The sequence below is a fragment of the Corvus hawaiiensis genome, chromosome 6 (genome assembly GCF_020740725.1).
Source record: "Corvus hawaiiensis isolate bCorHaw1 chromosome 6, bCorHaw1.pri.cur, whole genome shotgun sequence".
NCBI lineage: Eukaryota > Metazoa > Chordata > Aves > Passeriformes > Corvidae > Corvus > Corvus hawaiiensis.
Window position 1 is genome coordinate 40,051,181 of NC_063218.1, and position 18,167 is coordinate 40,069,347.

General features: G+C 46.5%; 1 protein-coding gene across 1 annotated transcript; it reads left to right on the forward strand.

Moving 5' to 3' along the window:
- The first annotated feature begins 7,643 nt into the window (after positions 1–7,643).
- F2 (coagulation factor II, thrombin) lies at positions 7,644–17,540 on the forward strand. Its single transcript, XM_048305903.1, has 14 exons — positions 7,644–7,780; positions 8,684–8,847; positions 9,845–9,869; positions 10,070–10,120; positions 10,615–10,720; positions 10,802–10,929; positions 12,555–12,851; positions 13,243–13,356; positions 13,623–13,749; positions 14,240–14,407; positions 14,733–14,906; positions 15,023–15,201; positions 16,436–16,506; positions 17,248–17,540. Exons 1-14 carry the CDS (start codon positions 7,702–7,704, stop codon positions 17,389–17,391), a joined length of 1,827 nt encoding a protein of 608 aa, XP_048161860.1. The 5' UTR covers positions 7,644–7,701; the 3' UTR covers positions 17,392–17,540.
- The last annotated feature ends 627 nt before the right edge of the window (positions 17,541–18,167 follow it).

The following is an 18,167-nucleotide window of genomic DNA, read 5'->3' on the forward strand; positions in this document are numbered from 1 at the left end:
AGGCAGAACCCCTCGTAGGTGCGTGCCGCGGTCCAGAGTGGGTGGGATGAGCGGCCCGGCCTTCCCGAGCGTCGGGTTTGTGCCTTCGGCCGTCCCCGGCATGTGTGCGCCCTGCAGCCCCTGCGGGACGGCGGTCCGGACCTTGCGTCGCTTTTAGGAGCTACCAGTCGAGAAAAGAGCGTGTCGCCCTGTTTTGTGCCAGTCATAACGATACCTCCTAAAAATACTGCTCGTGAAACACTAGGAATGCTGCACGGGTACTGTCTGTGGTGAGAAATCAGAGATTTGTCCCTCTTCCCCAGTTTAAAAGGAAAAAAGATCATAAAAGTAATGGTTCTCATGGCAGGGCCCCAGGATTATTGCATAGCAGAGTATCCATCTCCATCGTTCATCCTCCTCTTATCCAGTAGCAATCATATCACATAACAGCCAGTGTTAATTCACCCATCGTGCCTTTGTGTTTGTGCAGGGGATCCCGAGGTCTCTAGGGTGGTAGCTGATGAAACCACAGTCCTCAATGACCCTGTTAGCAAGCTGTCCACAGGCTGCCAGAAGCTTCCAAACATAAGCCATGCCAAGCCAGGGTGCTGGAGACTGAGAATCAGCATGTTGAGCCCATCTCAACAATTACGACCAGTGGCAGGTGCAAAGAAAAATTGGATAAGGGTGTGGATCCCAGATCTGCAGCAGAAAAAGTGGAAATGGGACAGAAGGCAGCAAGTCCTGGAAACCTGGTTGTGTTGTCTCCCTCAAGGAAGGTTTGATTCAGTGCTCCCTTGGTTGGCAAGCCAAGGTGCATGCTCTGGCCAGCCCACTCCAGAAGTGCCTGCAGGACTGTGGTGTCAGGGCAACTGGGCAGGAACCCCAGAAGCCCAGTCCAACAGAAGGAGAGACTGTAGAGGTTTGTTAAAAGGAGAGGAAAGCTTCCAAAAACTTCAGGCTGGCATCCCCAGAGCATGGGGGAAAGGGCTCACTGGAGGGGCCTGAGTGGCAGGAGTAGTATACGGAGCTGGTGGAGGATTATTCTGGCAGCCCAGGCCCCCCACTAAAAGCCCTGTCCCAAAAGGAGATGATCAAGCACAGGTGGTATGATAAAGCCTTCCTGTGGCTGTGCCACCCCAAGAAGCACCTCTTTGTCCACCCTGGCCACAAGCCCTTCCTGCACACAGAGTGTGGCAAGAGCTATAGTTCAGAGGGGAGCTTCAAGGCCCACGTGTTGGCCCACAGGGCTGTGTGACCATTCCAGTGCACCCAGTGTGACAAGGCTTGCTGCCTCAAATGAGACTTGCAGGAGCACCAGGTTCTGCACACCAGCCGGCACCCCTTGTCCTGCCAGCAGTGTGGCAAGGCCTTTGTGCACTGGCTCTCTCTCTGCATGCCCAGCTGGTCCCAAGGGGTGCCAGTGTGGTATGTGGGTATCACCTGGCCAACCCCAGCTCCTTGTGCAACCACATGTGCCTGCACATGAGGGAGTGCACTTTCAGCTGCGAGCAGTGCAGCGAGTCCTACACCCTGGCCACTAAGCTGTGGTGCCATCAGAAATCCCACCTGGCTGGCAAGCCCTGCAAATGCGAGCTCTGTGGCATGGGCTACACCCTTCCCCAGAGACTTGCACACCATGTGCTCACCCACAAGGTGGGAAAGGACTCTGAGGAACTCGCCATTGTGGTGTCCTCAGTTGCTGTGGACCTACCCCAGGCAGCAAGAAATTCGCCACAGAGGAAGAGCCAGCAGGAGGGGATTGTCACAGAGCCCGCCCTGCTCATGGTGTAGGTGCTGAGGCCAGCAAGTGAGGCTGAGGTGCTGATCACAGCCAGCAGCCCTGCGTTGCTACTTACCAGTCTCAAGGGTCTTACCAGGACCTGGGGCACATGAGAGAAAGGGCATGTGTCCATCAGCAAAGGACATAATCAAAATCATCCTTTGAGCATGAGGACAAATGGATTATGATGTAGGCTGAGGCCTCACTGAGTGACATGGTCATCATCCAGGAGGGGATGGGCTTTGGAGCAGTGGCAGAAGTGGTAGAGGTCAAGACAGATACCTGGCTGTCCCAACATGCCCTGGCTGATCTTCTTCTATACTTATTAAATGAGATAAAAAAACAAAACAAAACCTATCTCTCTCATCTCTGTGTTACCAACAAGGCCCTGTGGCTCAGCCCCAGGCAGAATTAGCAGTCTTGAAGGTAGCTGCCTGTGTAAACGTGGGGCTTTGCAGTAGCTGCTCCTTGAAGCTATGAGCCTACACATGCTGCATGCTGGGCCTGGTGCAGGGAAGGCATTGGCTGCTGATGGGAATAACTTCTTAGAGAAGACACAGCGTTAATGAGCAGTGCTTCTGTTCTGCCTGTGTTACATTGTCAGTCAGTGACAGTGCACTGCAGGGATTCAGGAAAAGTCTCAAAGCAGCGACTTTCAACAGTGCCTTCCTTTCAAGTTTTTTAATTACTTGTTACTATTCAAGCACTTTCCTGGGCTTTTACTCTTGGAGCTAAGCAACACTTCTGATCATTTGAAGGTCGTGCTGGTGCCAGACAGTACTGGTAAGCAGCTTCCCAAGTGTTTACAAGGTGTCTTGTAATATGAAGAGCATTTTTCACAATTAGCAGAAGCAAACTCCTGCCTTGGAGCTAGGGCTGAGTGTTCCTTCTCAGCTGTCACCTGGCTTGCTTGCTGTCAGCTGCCTGCACTTACAGTGACTGGACAGTTTGTGTGAGGACATGAAAAGGATAGTTTTGTGTCTCACGGTGCAATTTTCACTGTCCCCAGCTGAAAGGCTCCTCACCTTTCCACATAAAGGTTGAATAGTTCATCCCTGCTCAGAAGATTTTCCATTTCCTCTCCACATTCAAGTTGGGTTCATTAATTTTTTCCCCTTGTTTCTCTTCTCACATTCTTGCTTCCTCTCTTCCACTTCTTTCCTGCCCCTGCACCACCATAACTACACCCCAATATCCCCTCTGCTCCATCTTCTTCAGTGCCTGTTTGCCAGCTGAGGCATGCTGATGTAAATTAGTCCTGTTGCAGGAAGGAAGGGCACATTTCCCAATGCTATGTGAGCTTGACCTCCTAGGAAGAGACTGACAATACCAGACCTAACAGACGTCTTTCAGACTTGCATGCTCTGCACTCTCTTTTCACATGTTACAGGAACACCACTGTCATTTGCTGAATCCTCAGTTTTAGCTATTCTTGCTCTCTGTCTTATGCCTCTCAAACATCTGCAATTCCCCAAATTTTTTTGTTCAGTCTTGCTTAGTGGCTTTAAATTCTCTGGGTTTCATATGCCCCCTGCACAAGAGGAAAATATAGAGGCACCAGGAAATCATAAGTAGCACAGTTCCCTTTTGGGGTGCTATGAATGCAGTTATGTGACACCCCGAAAAGCTGCTCTTTGTGGTTTCTACTTTTTTTTTTTTCCATAAACTTTTATGACCAGTTTTAAGACAAGATGCTAGAGTGAGATCCATGAAACTTTGATGTGGTGTAAAGATGGAAGGTGAATTCAGTTAATAAACCTTTGGATGTCTTAATTTTTAATTAATTATTTTCTCTATAGTTAGGGAGCATGTGAGCTAAGTCTTCTCTGAGTGCTTGAAGCACAGGCATGTGAGGGGGCTCATATTTGAAGCTGCAGTGCTTCCTACTGTTCTCTCTTTGGTGCCTATCCAAACTCAAATATTGACACAGCTGCAGAATGTTCTCACTGGAGCTGGCCTCATGTGCTGTGTTTGAAGCATGTGCCCTCTGTCACAGCAGAACAGGAGAGAAGGGGGAGCAATGGGGGGGGAAGGGATGGGGAGAACCCAGACCCCTACTGCCTAAACAGCTGACCTGCTTTTTTATTCTAAAGTAACAAGAGAGAAATAGAAGGAGCAATTATGAATTAGGAGGTCTTCACAGAAACACTGTTCACCTGACAGCTGATCTGAGTAGGTGGGAGCAGATCTGTGCTCTGCTGCACGTATCACTTGGCTGCAAGATAAACTTATTGGGCCAATCCTGACTGAGGAGCCCATAGGTGACTTCCACTGGGTCCCTGGTGGTGATGCCACCACCGTGTCTTTGTCTTAGAAACAGCATGTTCTCATGTTAACAGCCTTTTGCTTGACAGCAAAATGATGCGTAAAGTATAGGATTTTCCTAGGAAAATCCTATAAAAGCCCTGAAGACTAGGGTGCTGGTGAACCTCAGCATGCATGGGATCTGTACAGGGTGCTGTGGCCTGACTAGATAGCTGTGCAGTGATGTATAACTTGGTGTTTGCAGCATCTGAAGGGGTGTAGGATTATCTAATGCCATACCCTTTCTTGTATCATGTCCAGTAAAGGCTATTTTAATTACTACGTTGTGGGCTCTGAGTGCCTTTTTTGTTGGGATCCATAACAAGCCCTCACGCCAGTGCATTACATTTGGTGTAGTTGTCAGGATCCTGGTGAGAAGGGAAGAAGGATAGCAAGGAAAAGGATGTGTGCCTGCCTGGTCCCATGTGCTGGCGTGGGGAACAGTTTCAATGCCAGTGAAGGTTATGCTTTGGGACAGCAGACACGTGATTACCCAGCTGGCTGGAGATCTTGTGCACCCATTACCCTCACAGGTTCAGGCAGCAAGCACACAGCTCTCCTGGGTGGTGGGGTCCACCATGCTGGCAGGGCTTCACCAAGGCTTTGGGGTGCTGCTGCAACACTCCCAGGTGACAACTGCAAGGTCTGTTGCATGCTTGGGTCCTTCATGCTGGCAGGGCCTCAGCAGGTGCCAGGCATGCACATAAACTCAAGTGTTACGTTTAAACCTCACACAACGGTCAGGGTTCAGCCCTTGGCCAATTTGTAAACTGGCTTAAACCTGACCAAGGTGTTTGAATAAAAAGCAGCAGGCTGCAAGGAAAGGAGACAGTTCTCTGGGTCCTGAAGTTGCCCCCCACTTGGCAGCTGCCTGGTCCTCGGGAACAGGGGAACCCCTGTGTGAAGGGATAAGGGTTTCATCTTTGTGATTGTAGTCAATGTGTTACTTCAATCAAACTGTATAACTCACTTTAGGAACAGATTGATAAATGCCCCAGCTGTTGAACCAGCAAACTGTATCCATCACAGAATAGACAAAGGTCCAAGAAAATGGGCCAGGGCCAAGGCCAAACACCCTATATTATGCCCCCTGGAAGTTGACGAAGAAGTAGTCACACAGGAAAAAAAACAGCCAAAGGCTTTTTTTACTTAAAACCAAGAATCAATACATAGAGGGAAAGAGATCAAAACTTCCGGCTGTGTTAAAAGCCATAACTCTGGACATTAAAGGTATCTTAACTCTCATCCTAAGAAAGAAAATAGCATTCATCATTCATGGGTGAGCGAAGGCAGAAAGAAAATGAAATTATAAAAATTTGCTTACAGGAATGGAAGAGTTAAATGTTGGAGGGGTTAAGTCAAAGCCCCTGGAGAGGTGATAGCTGATGCATGCTGTGCTGCTGCAGAGGCTAACCACAGGAATGTGACAGAGACAAGCCCTAGAAGCACATTATGGAATGACAAAAGGCACAATGTGAAGAGTCAGCATCTTTAATTACTTACAGTGTTGTGAGACACCAGAAAGGGCTGGAAAGTGTCCCAGGATGTAGTGAAAGACTCCAATTACAAAGCACAACCAAAGTAAAGAAATAGAAGGAACCTAAGTGATGGATGTAGCCTTGAGTAATCTAGAGATAAGAGGTTTTAGTTACAGTTAACAAGTTGCCCTGAGAGGTAGGTTTGTCCTGTATCACAGGGGAAAGAAGAACAGCGGCTGGAAGAGGAGCAGCCAGACATAGTGACAGAATCATCATCAGTTTCAGTAAGGGTTTTTCAAACAAATGCTTAAGCAACAGAATGAATGTAGGAACCAGAACAGAAGTAATGTTAAAGGAAGATGGCATAGGTAAGTATTAGAAGATATTCATACCTGATAACCAAGTCTGATAACCAAACTTAACTGCTGTAGTGTAGCATTGCTGAAAGTTAGCCTTATATACTGCATGATTCCATGGAAGGTGGTAAGACCTTTCCTTTAAAGGAAAGACAAGACAGTAAAAGTCTATGCATAAGTATAACAACATTGACTTAAGCTGCAGTGTAAAGGCTGCCTGGTTATTACAAAGAAGAGACAGAGATGCAGAAATGAAAAAGAAAGTGACTGAGGATATTGAAAGCTGCTTGTGCCTCCTCCTCCAGTGAGGAGCAGAGGTGGCTGTGTGGGACACAGCAGCAGTTTTGACCTCACCACTCTTGTTACTGCTCTTTCCTGTCCCTGCCTGTGCTCTCTGCCTAAATGCTGCTTCCCCGGCTAAGTGACATGGGTGTTTCTAGGGTTGTGTCTAATCCCATGCCCACACTCTCCACCCAGGTCATCTCCACCCAGGGAATCCCAGCCATTCCTAAAGGTGTCTCTCCAAAATCCAGAGCGGGGCATAGAGACGTGTGTGGATGAGAACGGGAGACACTCTTAGGTGAGGAAGGAAGCCTCTGCAACTGCTCTTTGTACCAGTGGCCAGAGTCATTCCTCAGCCAACCTAATGCTAATATTTGCACTCCTTCTATGGAGATAAACATTACAGATGTATCTGCTGCACAGAGGCACAGCACTAAATATGCTCCCTGCTGGCAGAAAGAACTTTTGTGGCAATTCCTGAGACTACCCCCATGCTGCCCTGCTTTTTGCTGTTTTTCCACTCTTGCCAATGGTCCACTTGCTGTAGCAATCATTAGAACTTTCCCAGCTCTGGTAGTCCAGTTCTTGACTTAATAGCTGATATCATGACATCCAGAGAATTCCTGTTTCCCTGTTTCTGGAAGCCCTTGTTTTCCTGGCTGGTTTTGTGTGTGCTAGCTCCCTGCTCATCAGTTTCTGTTTCCTTTTGGATGGACTTTAGTACGTTGCACTATGGGGGGAAGAAAAGGGGGAGCCCAGCCTTCATGCTGCTTCATCCTCCTCCACTCAGCTGGGAATTGTAAGGCATTGGGAAGAATGTACTGTCAATGGCATGCTGACCTAACTGGGAGGAAAATTTAAATTCCCAATGGACTGTCAAAGGCACAGTTTCTGCTCCTTGTTATGGGCAAGGGAGAAGGGGGAACACTTACACTGTGTGTTGTGGTGCCAAAATAGCTGAGGCTGAGCTTGCTCATAACTGCAGGAAGGAAAGACAACTGAGCACTAGGGAGAATCAGGGGAGCTTGTAGCTAAAAGAAGAAGGACTGGGAATGGCCAAGGAGATCTCAAAGTCTTCCTGTGTTCGAGGCTGCTGGAGTACATCTGAGAAGAGTCAGTGGCAGGGACCTGACCCAGCATGGTGGGGAGGCAGTGATGGTGCCAGGGGCTGCACGGGAGCAAAGCCAGGGAAAAGAAGCAAGCTCTCTGGCTGGGATGGCTGTGAGCTGGCAGAGGTACCTCTCTCCAGCCTGAGTTCTCCCTGTGCCCTGGGACAAAATTGTCCTCTTGCTACTCATGCCATCTTCCCAGATACGAAATAGGAAGTTAAGTAAGGAAACAAAGATGCTCTGAAGGGAGGGAGAGATGCCAAGAGAGGAGGGATAAGAGTCCCACTGTCCCTGACACACCACGACCTGGAGTCCTGTTTCTTCATTCTGGTTCAATATTAACCCAGCAGGGCTGTGACTCCGCTTATTCTGCTTCCTTTGCAATTCCCCTGCAGCCAGGGCTGTACAGCATGGCGCACACGAAAACCAGCCTACTGAGGGGCCTGCTCTTCTCCAGCCTTCTGCACCTCACCTTGAGCCATGACAGAGGTAAGACTCAAGGGCAGAAGTACCAGCAGATGACAGGAGGAAGAAAGATGGAGTTAGTTCTTTCCAGAGGTAATGCATGTGGCAAGTTTTCTTCCTCAAGTCAGGAGGACAGGCTAAAAGCTTGAAGTTGAGAGCAAAAGGGTGCTGAGAATGGAGTGAATAGAGGAGGATGAAGCAGAATCTGTCAGCTGGTGACAACAACTCAGTGGATTTTACGGGTCACCTGGGAAATGGCAGGGAAGGGGATTGTGGCTGAGTCCAGGATCGAGTGTAACACAGCCGTGGGGCTTTTGGGGATAGAGTTCCTCTGCTGACCTAGGTGGCTTTAATTCTCCATTGCCTCCCCAGGCGTTCCTTATTGAAACTTTAGGTCAAACAAAATATGCCACCTTCCTGCTCACTGCTTCTTTTATTAGATCCTCTAACTGTCTTTCCTTAACACGAGGTTAGTCCTCTTGGACCCACTACTGTGTGAGGGAAGACCTGTCTCCAGATCTCAAATCAGGGGCTCTGAACATGAAATGGAACCAAGCTGTGCTTATCACAGTGGTCTGAGGCCAGCAAGACAAAAATACAGTGGCTGGAGATAGGGAGAGCAGCAGGCTCAAAGCAAACAAGCCTCTAACTGCAAATGAGCAGAGCAGCTTTGCTGAGGAAGCAGTGTTCTTGTCACTTCTGTTACCTAAGTGATGGGAGCTGTGACAGGATGAATTCCAGAGAGCCTGCTCTGATAAGCAAGTGTAGACCTGACAGGGCTTCTCCTCTCTATATGGTGCACTGGGGGAGGCTGGGCTGTGGGATCACCACATCAGCTGCCATGTAGTTTTTGGAAACTGAAAGGGGAGACGAAGGTGCCCTCTGGCTGTGAGTAGCCCTTTGACTGGCAGTGTTCTGACCCGATAGTTTTCCTGGAAAAGGGGCAGGCATTGTCCCTGCTCAAGCGCCCACGACGTGCCAACAAGGGATTTCTAGAAGAGATGCTTAAGGGAAACCTGGAGCGAGAGTGCCTGGAGGAGATATGCAGTTATGAGGAGGCTTTCGAAGCCCTTGAATCCACTGATCAGACGGTACGTACCGGGAAACATTCCCTCAGCCATCCTCCGCAGGGAGACAGCAGCAGGTTGCACACGCAGCCAGGGGCCAGGGTTCTAATACTCAGTTCTGTGAACCAAAGATGAAGCTGATGTGTGTGTGCCCCAAGGGGAGCTCAGGCTTTCTTAGGGAGCTTCCCTCCTTGAGACACTCCAGGGAATACAGCTGAAAGCTCAGGTTCTTTTCTCTCCCTCTCTACACGTGAAGTGACAAGGTCTCATTGGTCCTGAATAGCATCTTCCACTAGCTCAGCATGCTGCCTCACACATGTGAGCTGCTGTCCCAGACACTCACAGATGCACTGGCGTAGCAGCCAAACACTGAGTGCAGATGCCTCAAACTCCTTTGAGCTGAAGCTTTTGCACACTCTGTCCCTTTTTCTGGTTTCCAGACTCACTCATGCTGCTGAATTTGTGCTGCATCCTTTTGGGATTTGTTCCTAGCCCCAAGGAACAATGTCCCTGCTGAATTTCACACCCAAAATACAACAGATAAACAGTTAGGAGCCTAAGCCAGCAAGACACTACCTCTGTGGAGTACTACAAAAGCAATCAGCCCCAGGCTGCATGGCAGAGATGCATACCCAAAGAGCTGAGCAATACCTACATGTGATCTGTGGCCTTAGAAATTCCAGATTCAGCTGCTTGGACTTCTGCACTGTAGCCCACTGCACCATAGAATGCTCTGCTTCCTCTGAAGGTTGATGAAGGTTGTAAACATCTTTGGTCTCTTTAGAAACAACAGTACTGTCTTGATTCCTGAGTCTGATGCATGGGAATGTGGCTTTGTATCGGGTTTTTTGCTTTATTTGCTTTATTTATTCCACAGCAATTGGTATAAACAGAGCTAGGTTAGTCTTTCCTTTTGTTTTGATGGCATGTTCTCTTACTGGTTTGAATTGCAGTAGCCAAGAAAGGTTTGATATTCTGTGTCCCTAAATATATATTTTTCTTTATTTTTTCTTTTTTACAGGACACATTTTGGTCAAAATACCAAGGTAAGTTGTTTTGAGTCCTGCAGGTACTGTTATCCCTTAGGATGCACTGTCTCATCCTGGAGAGATGGCTCCCTCTTTTAAGAGCTCACTTTCTAGGGCTAAGCACTTGTGTTTTGTCTCTGGATGATAAACTGGTTGAAATGATGATGCTTATTTGGATTGCTTTCATATAATGTGCCTCTTTCTTCTTATTTTGCTAGTATGTCAGGGCCTGAGAATATCCAGGACAGTTCTGGATGCTTGTCTAGAAGGTATGAACTTCATGCTGACTTCAATCTCCTAGATACAGTGAGTGACAGGAACTTGCTTCCTGCAGAGATTGTACAGAAAAAAATTAAACTGATGTTGGAGAAGCCATCCAATTATAGAGAAAAATATCAGGGGAGGAATTTGAAATTATTTCTTCCTCTTTATTTCCCCACTAACCATTGCAACAAACAATCTGGCTTGTGCACTGAAATAGCATGGGGTAAATATCCTTATTCTTGTGACTCAGTCAGGTGTGAGCAGCCTCTCAGAAAGGCTCTGAGCCAAAGCAAAGCACAGAGCCTCAGGGATGGCTCCCTCTGATGAGAGAGAGAAAGCTTAGGCTGTGTGCTCTTCTCACAGGAAGAGGATGTCTCTGCTCATGCAGGCTCATGCACGCAGCAAAAGTTAAAGGGATATGGGAGATGGTACTTCTGACCTTGAAAAATGCAACATCCAGTTCCACTGACTCTGGCTTACACTGTTGGGATTTTGACAGGTAACTGCGCTCTTGGGCTGGGCCAGAACTATCGGGGAACAATTAGCCACACCAAGTCTGGGATTGAATGTCAAGTGTGGACAAGCAAATATCCACATATTCCTAAGTAAGTTCATCTTCTGCATACCCCTTAAGAGTTCTCCAGGGTGTCCTTCCTTCCTAGCCTAACCAGCTTTGTCTCTCATAGATTTAATGCCACCATTTATCCCAACCTCATTGAGAACTACTGCAGGAACCCAGACAACTCAGAAGGCCCGTGGTGCTATACCCGAGACCCAACGGTGGAACGGGAGGAGTGTCCCATCCCTGTGTGTGGTATGCCACAGCACTCCAGAGACCCCTGCACTCACAGCAAAACACTGCACTGAGACTCACAGTAAAGCAGTCAAGGAGAGGGTTAAGGAGGGGGAACGCTTACATGAACAGAGGTCAGTAGGAGTAGAGAAACTGCATCTTAAAGGGTAAAGGAGCTGAGGAGGAAAAGTCAGAGTCGCCCATACACAATGAGCTGTTTTCTCTAGATTATGTTAATCTAGATCTAAATTAAAACCAGTGTCAGCAGTCCCCTGGAATGTACTACAATATTCTCTAGTCAGTCACCCCAAAATCCTGGCTCAGTTGTCTCTAGTTTGTGACAGCCATGAGTCATAATGTTTTTTGGTCTGAATTCCTACCTTTAGGACAAAGTAACTACAGTTTGTGTGTGACTGCCTGCCTTAACATTCTCTCCTGTGAAGGTATGCAGTTTAATACTCACAATCTCAAGAAAAGAGAAGATGCCCTTCTCTCATCATTGCACTGGACATGGAGGACCATCTCCCATTACACATTCCCATTTCTCCCCAGTACAGAGCTATCTCCCCTGGGGCTTGGCCTCTGTCTCAGAAGAACTGGTAAAGGAGAGAAACTTCTCACAGCAGAAGTTTCTCTTCCAAAAACAGAGACTAGAAGCAACAACTCTTACAAGTGAAAGTTAGAGGTCAGCAACCATTTTGACATGGGGTATTCTGAAATTTTAAAAGCCATTACCATTGCTCAGGTCTGCAGAATCTAACAAACTGAGAAGAAATACTGCTCTGCTTTGAGGCCATCAGGCATCTGTACTATCTCTGTTCACCATTTAATTTCTGGCCTACAGTAGCTTACAGTTACACGTGCATGGATATAGCAGGATTAGAAAAGCCTTGGTTTTGTGCACAGTTCTTTCAGAATCATGTTGACATGGGTCAAAAAACAGAAGCAGCCTCACTGATTAAGGTGAATGCTACTTGCCCAGTGGCTGTTGTGCACCAGAGAGAATAGTCAAATGGGATGTCTCTTCACATGGGGACCTCCCCCCCGTGCACACGGAGAAGGCACCTTGAGGCCAAGCAAGAATAGATTATTGGGTACTCACTCCCTCAGGAAATGCTGCTTAAAACTTGCAGTCATTAGGACACTCACACAAAAAAGCATGAAAAGTCTTGCAAGGAAATTTTTCACTTATTATTAGATTTAGAAACATTGGCAAAAGTTAAATTTGCTGTTTTAGTAGCATATCACAATAAAAGGCTCCCCCAAATATGGCCTAGTTAAGCATTTGAGAATAAGGTGTTGGAGGACCTAATACAGCAGCATTATGATACCTGAGGCACCTACCCATCCCTCGAGCTGGTTCTCGAAGATGCCCCAGAAGGGAACACAGTATTGTTCCTCATATCCTAGTGACAAAGAGAAGTGTGATGAATAGTGCCAGCCTCACTTCACAATACTGCTGGACCACCTCTGACACTGCAATATTTTAGAGGGCCACCACATGCATGGGAACACAATGGGAGCTCCCAAACATAATGGGAGGCCCCATGGAACTCTAGGCTTCAGTAAAGAGGCTCTGTGCTATTTGCTAACAGCACTTCTGAGTGCACAGCTATGGCTTAAATCACAGCTCTCTGTCTTTCCAGGTGAAGACAGAACAACAGTTCCATTTACTCCACGGGCCACACCACCTGTACCAGTGGAGCCTTGTGAACCAGAGAAAGGCATGCTTTACACGGGGACCCTCTCAGTCACTGTGTCTGGAGCCAAGTGTCTGCCGTGGAACTCTGAGAAAGCCAAAGAGGTGCTCCATGGAAAACACATTGACCCAGACGTGGAGCTGCAGGAGAATTACTGTCGGAATCCAGACAGAGATGACGAGGGTGTCTGGTGTGTCACAGATGAACCACCCTACTTTGACTACTGTGATCTGCACTACTGCGGTGAGAAGTCTGCATAGGTTTGGGTAGGCACACATTTGAGGCAGTGGCAAATAACAGCAGGACTAGAATGAAGTGCTTGGCCTGGGAGGCATAGACAAGGATGTCTCATAGATTTAATGCCACCATTAATGCACCATGCACCTGGGAGTCCTGTTTGTCCATATAGCACATGTACTAACCTGCCTTAGGTGCATAGCACTGTTACCTCTCTCAGGTGTTCTCCCTGAAAACTCACAGTGGTGGACTAGGCACATTAAAAAGAGCACTGGTGTTTTAAAACATCATTCCTTCATCAGACCCACTGTGTGGGGAAAGGGGATATTTACATTGCTGATAATTATGGTAACTGCAGTTAAGCCTTTTACCATGTTTGTCTTTCTATCTCTCTCAGACAGCTTGCTAGAGGATGAGAACCATGAGTTCGAGGGAATATCAGGACGTTCTACCATTCCTCAGGAATTCAAAACCTTCTTTGATGACAAAACTTTTGGTTCAGGTGAAGCAGGTGAGCAAAAACTCTGGATACGGCATGTTTGTAGAAGGGCTGTAGCTTCTGCCTGTTCCTCAGAAACCTCAGCTAGCCAAATGCTGTTAAAAGCAGGGGAAGATACTTAAATTCCTTGAACTCTCAGAAGTCAATATCCAGTTCCAATCATGGAGCTAGTAAGCACTTCCTTCCTAAGATCTTCCAGCTTTGCATATTGACTGCAGACAATAGTTCTGCACTGTGAATCTGGTAGGGTAGCAAAGCCAGATTGCCTGTTTTTTCAGATTGTGGCATTCGTCCTTTATTTGAGAAGAAAAAGGTAACAGACCAAAGTGAGAAGGAGCTGTTGGAGTCCTACATGGGAGGCAGAGTTGTTGGTGGAGATGACGCAGAAGTTGGCAGCGCCCCCTGGTAAGTACTGGCTTTGCACAGTCTTTGGGAACTGTGTCTTCCTTCTCTTCAGCTCAAGCAGGTAGAAATAAAAGGGCTTTCCTATCTCAAGCATATATTACAGATTCTAATCAAAGCTGCTCCAAGTGGTTGACGGAGCAGTACTAAAATAGCTGTAAAGAAACTCACCTCTTGAATCAAGTATGCAACCACTGGAGAAAGCAAGTATGTTGGTGTGTTTCATCTTCATGTCTTCCTCTTTCCAGCTTTGCTGGAACAGAAAGGAGGAGAAACCTCTCCACGTGAAAGAAATGGGGTAAATGGCCTACTACGTAGGATATACATGTTTGGGGAAGACTTTTGCTACAGAGCTACTTATGCAGTTTTGTCAGCATAGTGCAGTGCTGTTTCCTTCTCACTGCCAATTCTGCACCTTCTGCTTGACAACAGGACCCGTTCAGCCAGCCACATCTTAAGTCCTGCTAAGGCTTCCTTCCTCCTCATCTCTCAGGCAGGTGATGCTCTACAAAAAGTCTCCTCAAGAGCTGCTGTGTGGTGCCAGCCTCATCAGTGACAGCTGGATCCTGACTGCTGCTCATTGTCTTTTTTATCCACCCTGGGACAAGAACTTAACTACAAATGACATATTGGTGCGGATTGGCAAGCACGTAAGAGCAAAGTAAGAGTCTGGATAAGTGAGAAGGAACCAGGCTTCCTCTTGCAGTAGTGAGATACTTTGAAGTTGGGCTGTCATTCAGTATCCAAGGAAGTATTATAGGTAACGTTTCATGCCTCTCAATAACAGGATCTAATGGGGCTGTCATTTGCTGCTCTTGCTGATCCTAAAGGTTAAAGTGAAAAGGAGCAAGGAAGCCTGAGAAATCTAAAAGGGTGCTCCTATGTAAAGACAGCATTGTCTCGGAGGGTACAAAGCTGAGAGTATCATGAACTCCAACTCTCAGCTGCTACTGTACAGTGAGTTCTCTCCTTCATAACTATTTCAGATATGAAAAGAATAAAGAGAAGATTGCTCTTTTGGATAAAATCATCATCCATCCCAAGTACAACTGGAGAGAGAACATGGACCGAGACATTGCACTCATGCATTTAAAGAGACCCATCAGCTTCAGTGACTACATCCATCCTGTCTGCCTGCCTACCAAAGAGGTCGTGCAGAGGTGAGGAGAACAGAGAGAGAGAGAGAAGAGAGGTGACTTCTCAAGGCTATTTGCAGCAAGAATGCCAGGTGGGAGAAAGCTGTTACATTTAATTATACCTGTGCTTCCTTCCATAGGCTGATGCTGGCAGGTTACAAAGGGAGGGTAACTGGTTGGGGAAACTTGAAAGAAACATGGGCCACTAACCCCAGCAACCTGCCCAAAGTTCTGCAACAGGTCAATCTGCCCATTGTAGACCAAAGCACCTGCAAGGCATCCACCAGAGTTAAAGTCACTGACAACATGTTTTGTGCAGGTAAGTAGCACTGGAGCCACAGAAGTCAAGGGCTCTGAGCTCCTGGTATGACTCGTGCAGAAAGGTTACTTTCTGATAAATTTGCAAATGCCCTCCACAAAGAATAACTTCCCTATGACAAGAACTTTCTCAGCTCTCAGAAAACACGAAGGCTGGAGAACTTGAAGCTAGGAATAAAGTTTGCAACACGAACCTGTGTCAGGCACTAGTCTAATGGTACTAGGTGGCAGCAGCAGCTGTGGGAGAACTAAGCACAAATAAAATTATCTTTTCACCAGTATACAGAACAGTTCAGTGACTTCCTAAATTGAAGGCTGCACACCTATTATCCTGTCTATAGCTTGTCTCAATCTTTTGGAGCCCATTCATACTTATGCCCACAAATTCTGAAGGCTCCTACCTTCCTACATCATACCCTTCTCTTCTAGCATCATACCCTTTTTGAGTAAGAAGGGAAGTGGACACAGAATTCAAGCTACCAAGAGACTATGGATTTATGTACTAGTTTAATAATTCCTGCTGTATTCTTCATTTGTGCAGACTTTATCAGGTCCTACAGGCAAGCCTCCAGTGATTTTTGACTAAATTTGTGCTGCTTGCATCTAAACACATGCGATTGCTTGAATTAGGATGGAAGCCAATTACATGAGTGTGCTGAAAATACAGAGTTCTTGTGGATTCTTTTTCTAAATAACATCCTTTGAAATAGCTCAGATGCAGACATACAGAAAAAACAGACACAGGTGATGGGAAAATGCAGAGATACTATCTAGTTCATCAGGAATGAGTGAAATCCTTTTCTTCATAGTGAGACTTAGGAAGACAGCTGGGGAGATGAAAAGCAGAACTTAAGAGTGAGAGGAAGGTGAAAGTGGGGACAACAGTGTATCTCTATAATAAACAGAAGAACAGGGAACAGAGAATATGACAAATAAGTTTCCAAGACAAGAAAAGCACAGTAGCTCAAGCTACAGCTGTTGTACAGTGTCAGTGCACTTGACACTAACAACAATTCTGATGAAAGAACAGGAATGAGAGCACAGAGGGTGGATTCAAGAAAGTTGCAAAGACAGATGCAGAGTTAGAATTTTTACATATGTGAAAAACCAAAGTCCAAGAGTTGACAGAAGCAGCAAACAATCTCATGGGTCCCAAAACATTTATGCAATTTATCCCAAAACTTTAAAGAAACCATGGCCAACAAATGTCAAATGTTCATTTTTCTTGCCTGTAGGTTACAGTCCTGACGACTTAAAGAGAGGAGATGCCTGCGAAGGGGACAGTGGGGGACCTTTTGTAATGAAGGTATGTTCAACAAGTTCAAGCTTATAAGACATACAGAGATAGGTTTGTTCTATGCTGAACTTCATAGTCTAAAAAACAGTAGCAGACTGGAGCCACAGCTGAGTGGCTGAAGCAAACTCAGCTCATGCCCAAGGTGAGCAATGGAGACAAATCCTGCAGTCATCCAGCCCCATTTCTATACTGAGCTCTCAGCATATTGGGAGATCACCTGCAGGACATATGAGTGATGGCCAATTCTTAACTAGAGATTTAAGAGTAGAGACAAAATTACTCCAACAAACTGTTGGAGATGCCAGTCCGAATCCCAAAGTAGCATCCATCATTAAACAGGCTGGGGCACATCCAAGGTTTAGATCTGAGAGGGCAACCAAGCTGCTAAACAATCCAGAGCACATGTCTTATGAGGCATGGCTGAGGAAGCTAGGCCTGTTTAGCCTGGAGAAAAGGAAGCTCAGGGGAGACCTACTGAAAGGAGGTTGTAGCTAGGTGGCAGTCAGCCTCTTCTTCCTGACAAGCAAAGGACAAGAGAAAATGGCCTCAAGCTGTGCCAAGGGAGGTTCAGGCTGGACATCAGAGGAATTTCTTCACTGAAAGAGTGCACTCAGTGCTGTGGTTTAGTTAACATGGTGGTGTTTGGTCAAAGGTCGGAGTTGACCTTGGATGTCTTTTCCAGTCGTAGAATCAGAGAATCATTATCAGTCTCTTGCTCCTTGTGCCAATCCCATTTTTTCTTCACTTTAGAACCCAGATGACAACCGCTGGTATCAAGTGGGAATAGTTTCATGGGGAGAAGGCTGTGACCGAGATGGCAAATACGGATTTTACACCCATGTATTCCGCCTGAAAAAGTGGATGCGAAAAGCCATTGAAAAGCATGGGCGATAGATGAAGCACTGACCTTGCTTGCTCTCAGTTTTGCTACGATGCTCCACTTAAAAACACAAGGATAGAAGATCCTGAAGTAAAACAAGTTATATCCTTACAACTTGACAAAGGAAAGTCTTATCCCTTGAAAATAAAGGCTCTGAAACCCATCTTCTTCCTTTATTCATGCCGAGTTGAATTGCAGTTGGATCTAAATCATGACAGGAGTACCAGAGTACCAGGAGTACCACAGCACTAGCTGTACTGCTGATTACCTGTTGTGCTTCAAACAAGTTCCCCTCCCTTCCATCAGCTATAATCAACACATTTTGGACCTCATGTAATGGCCTTGTCAGCCATAGCAAGCAAGATTGTGTCCTCATGCACTGTCCCTTTCCTCCCTTCTACTTTTTGACCCATGTATGTACCAGAGATAACAACCCTACAGTACCTGTGGCATTACACAAAACACCAACGTCAAAAGTAAAGCAACTAGAAGCTGTTTTGATCAGATAAACATTGTTCTCAGCTACAACAGCAGGCAATAAATACCAGCACCACTGTGTGCAATTCATCCTACAAAGGAATAGCAGCTTGAATACATTAAGCAGCACTTCCAGTAAGTTCCTACACAGCAGGTGGTGCTGGGTCCTCATTGTGTATTTTCCACCTGCATAGCAAGATTCAGAAGGAAGCAATTCAGGCAGTCATTGTCAAAGCCTCCAAGGTATAGTGCAGGATGCTTCCATGTTTGCTTGTGTTATAAAGGCTGTTAAGGGATCTCTCCAAAAACAAGC

Excerpts from the sequence above, each read along its gene's own strand:
- F2 (XM_048305903.1), top strand. The coding sequence starts at position 7,702 with ATGGCGCACACGAAAACCAGCCTACTGAGGGGCCTGCTCTTCTCCAGC. Across the intron at positions 12,852-13,242 it reads CTGTGATCTGCACTACTGCG|ACAGCTTGCTAGAGGATGAG; the intron begins GTGAGAAGTCTG and ends TATCTCTCTCAG. Across the intron at positions 13,357-13,622 it reads TTTTGGTTCAGGTGAAGCAG|ATTGTGGCATTCGTCCTTTA; the intron begins GTGAGCAAAAAC and ends CTGTTTTTTCAG.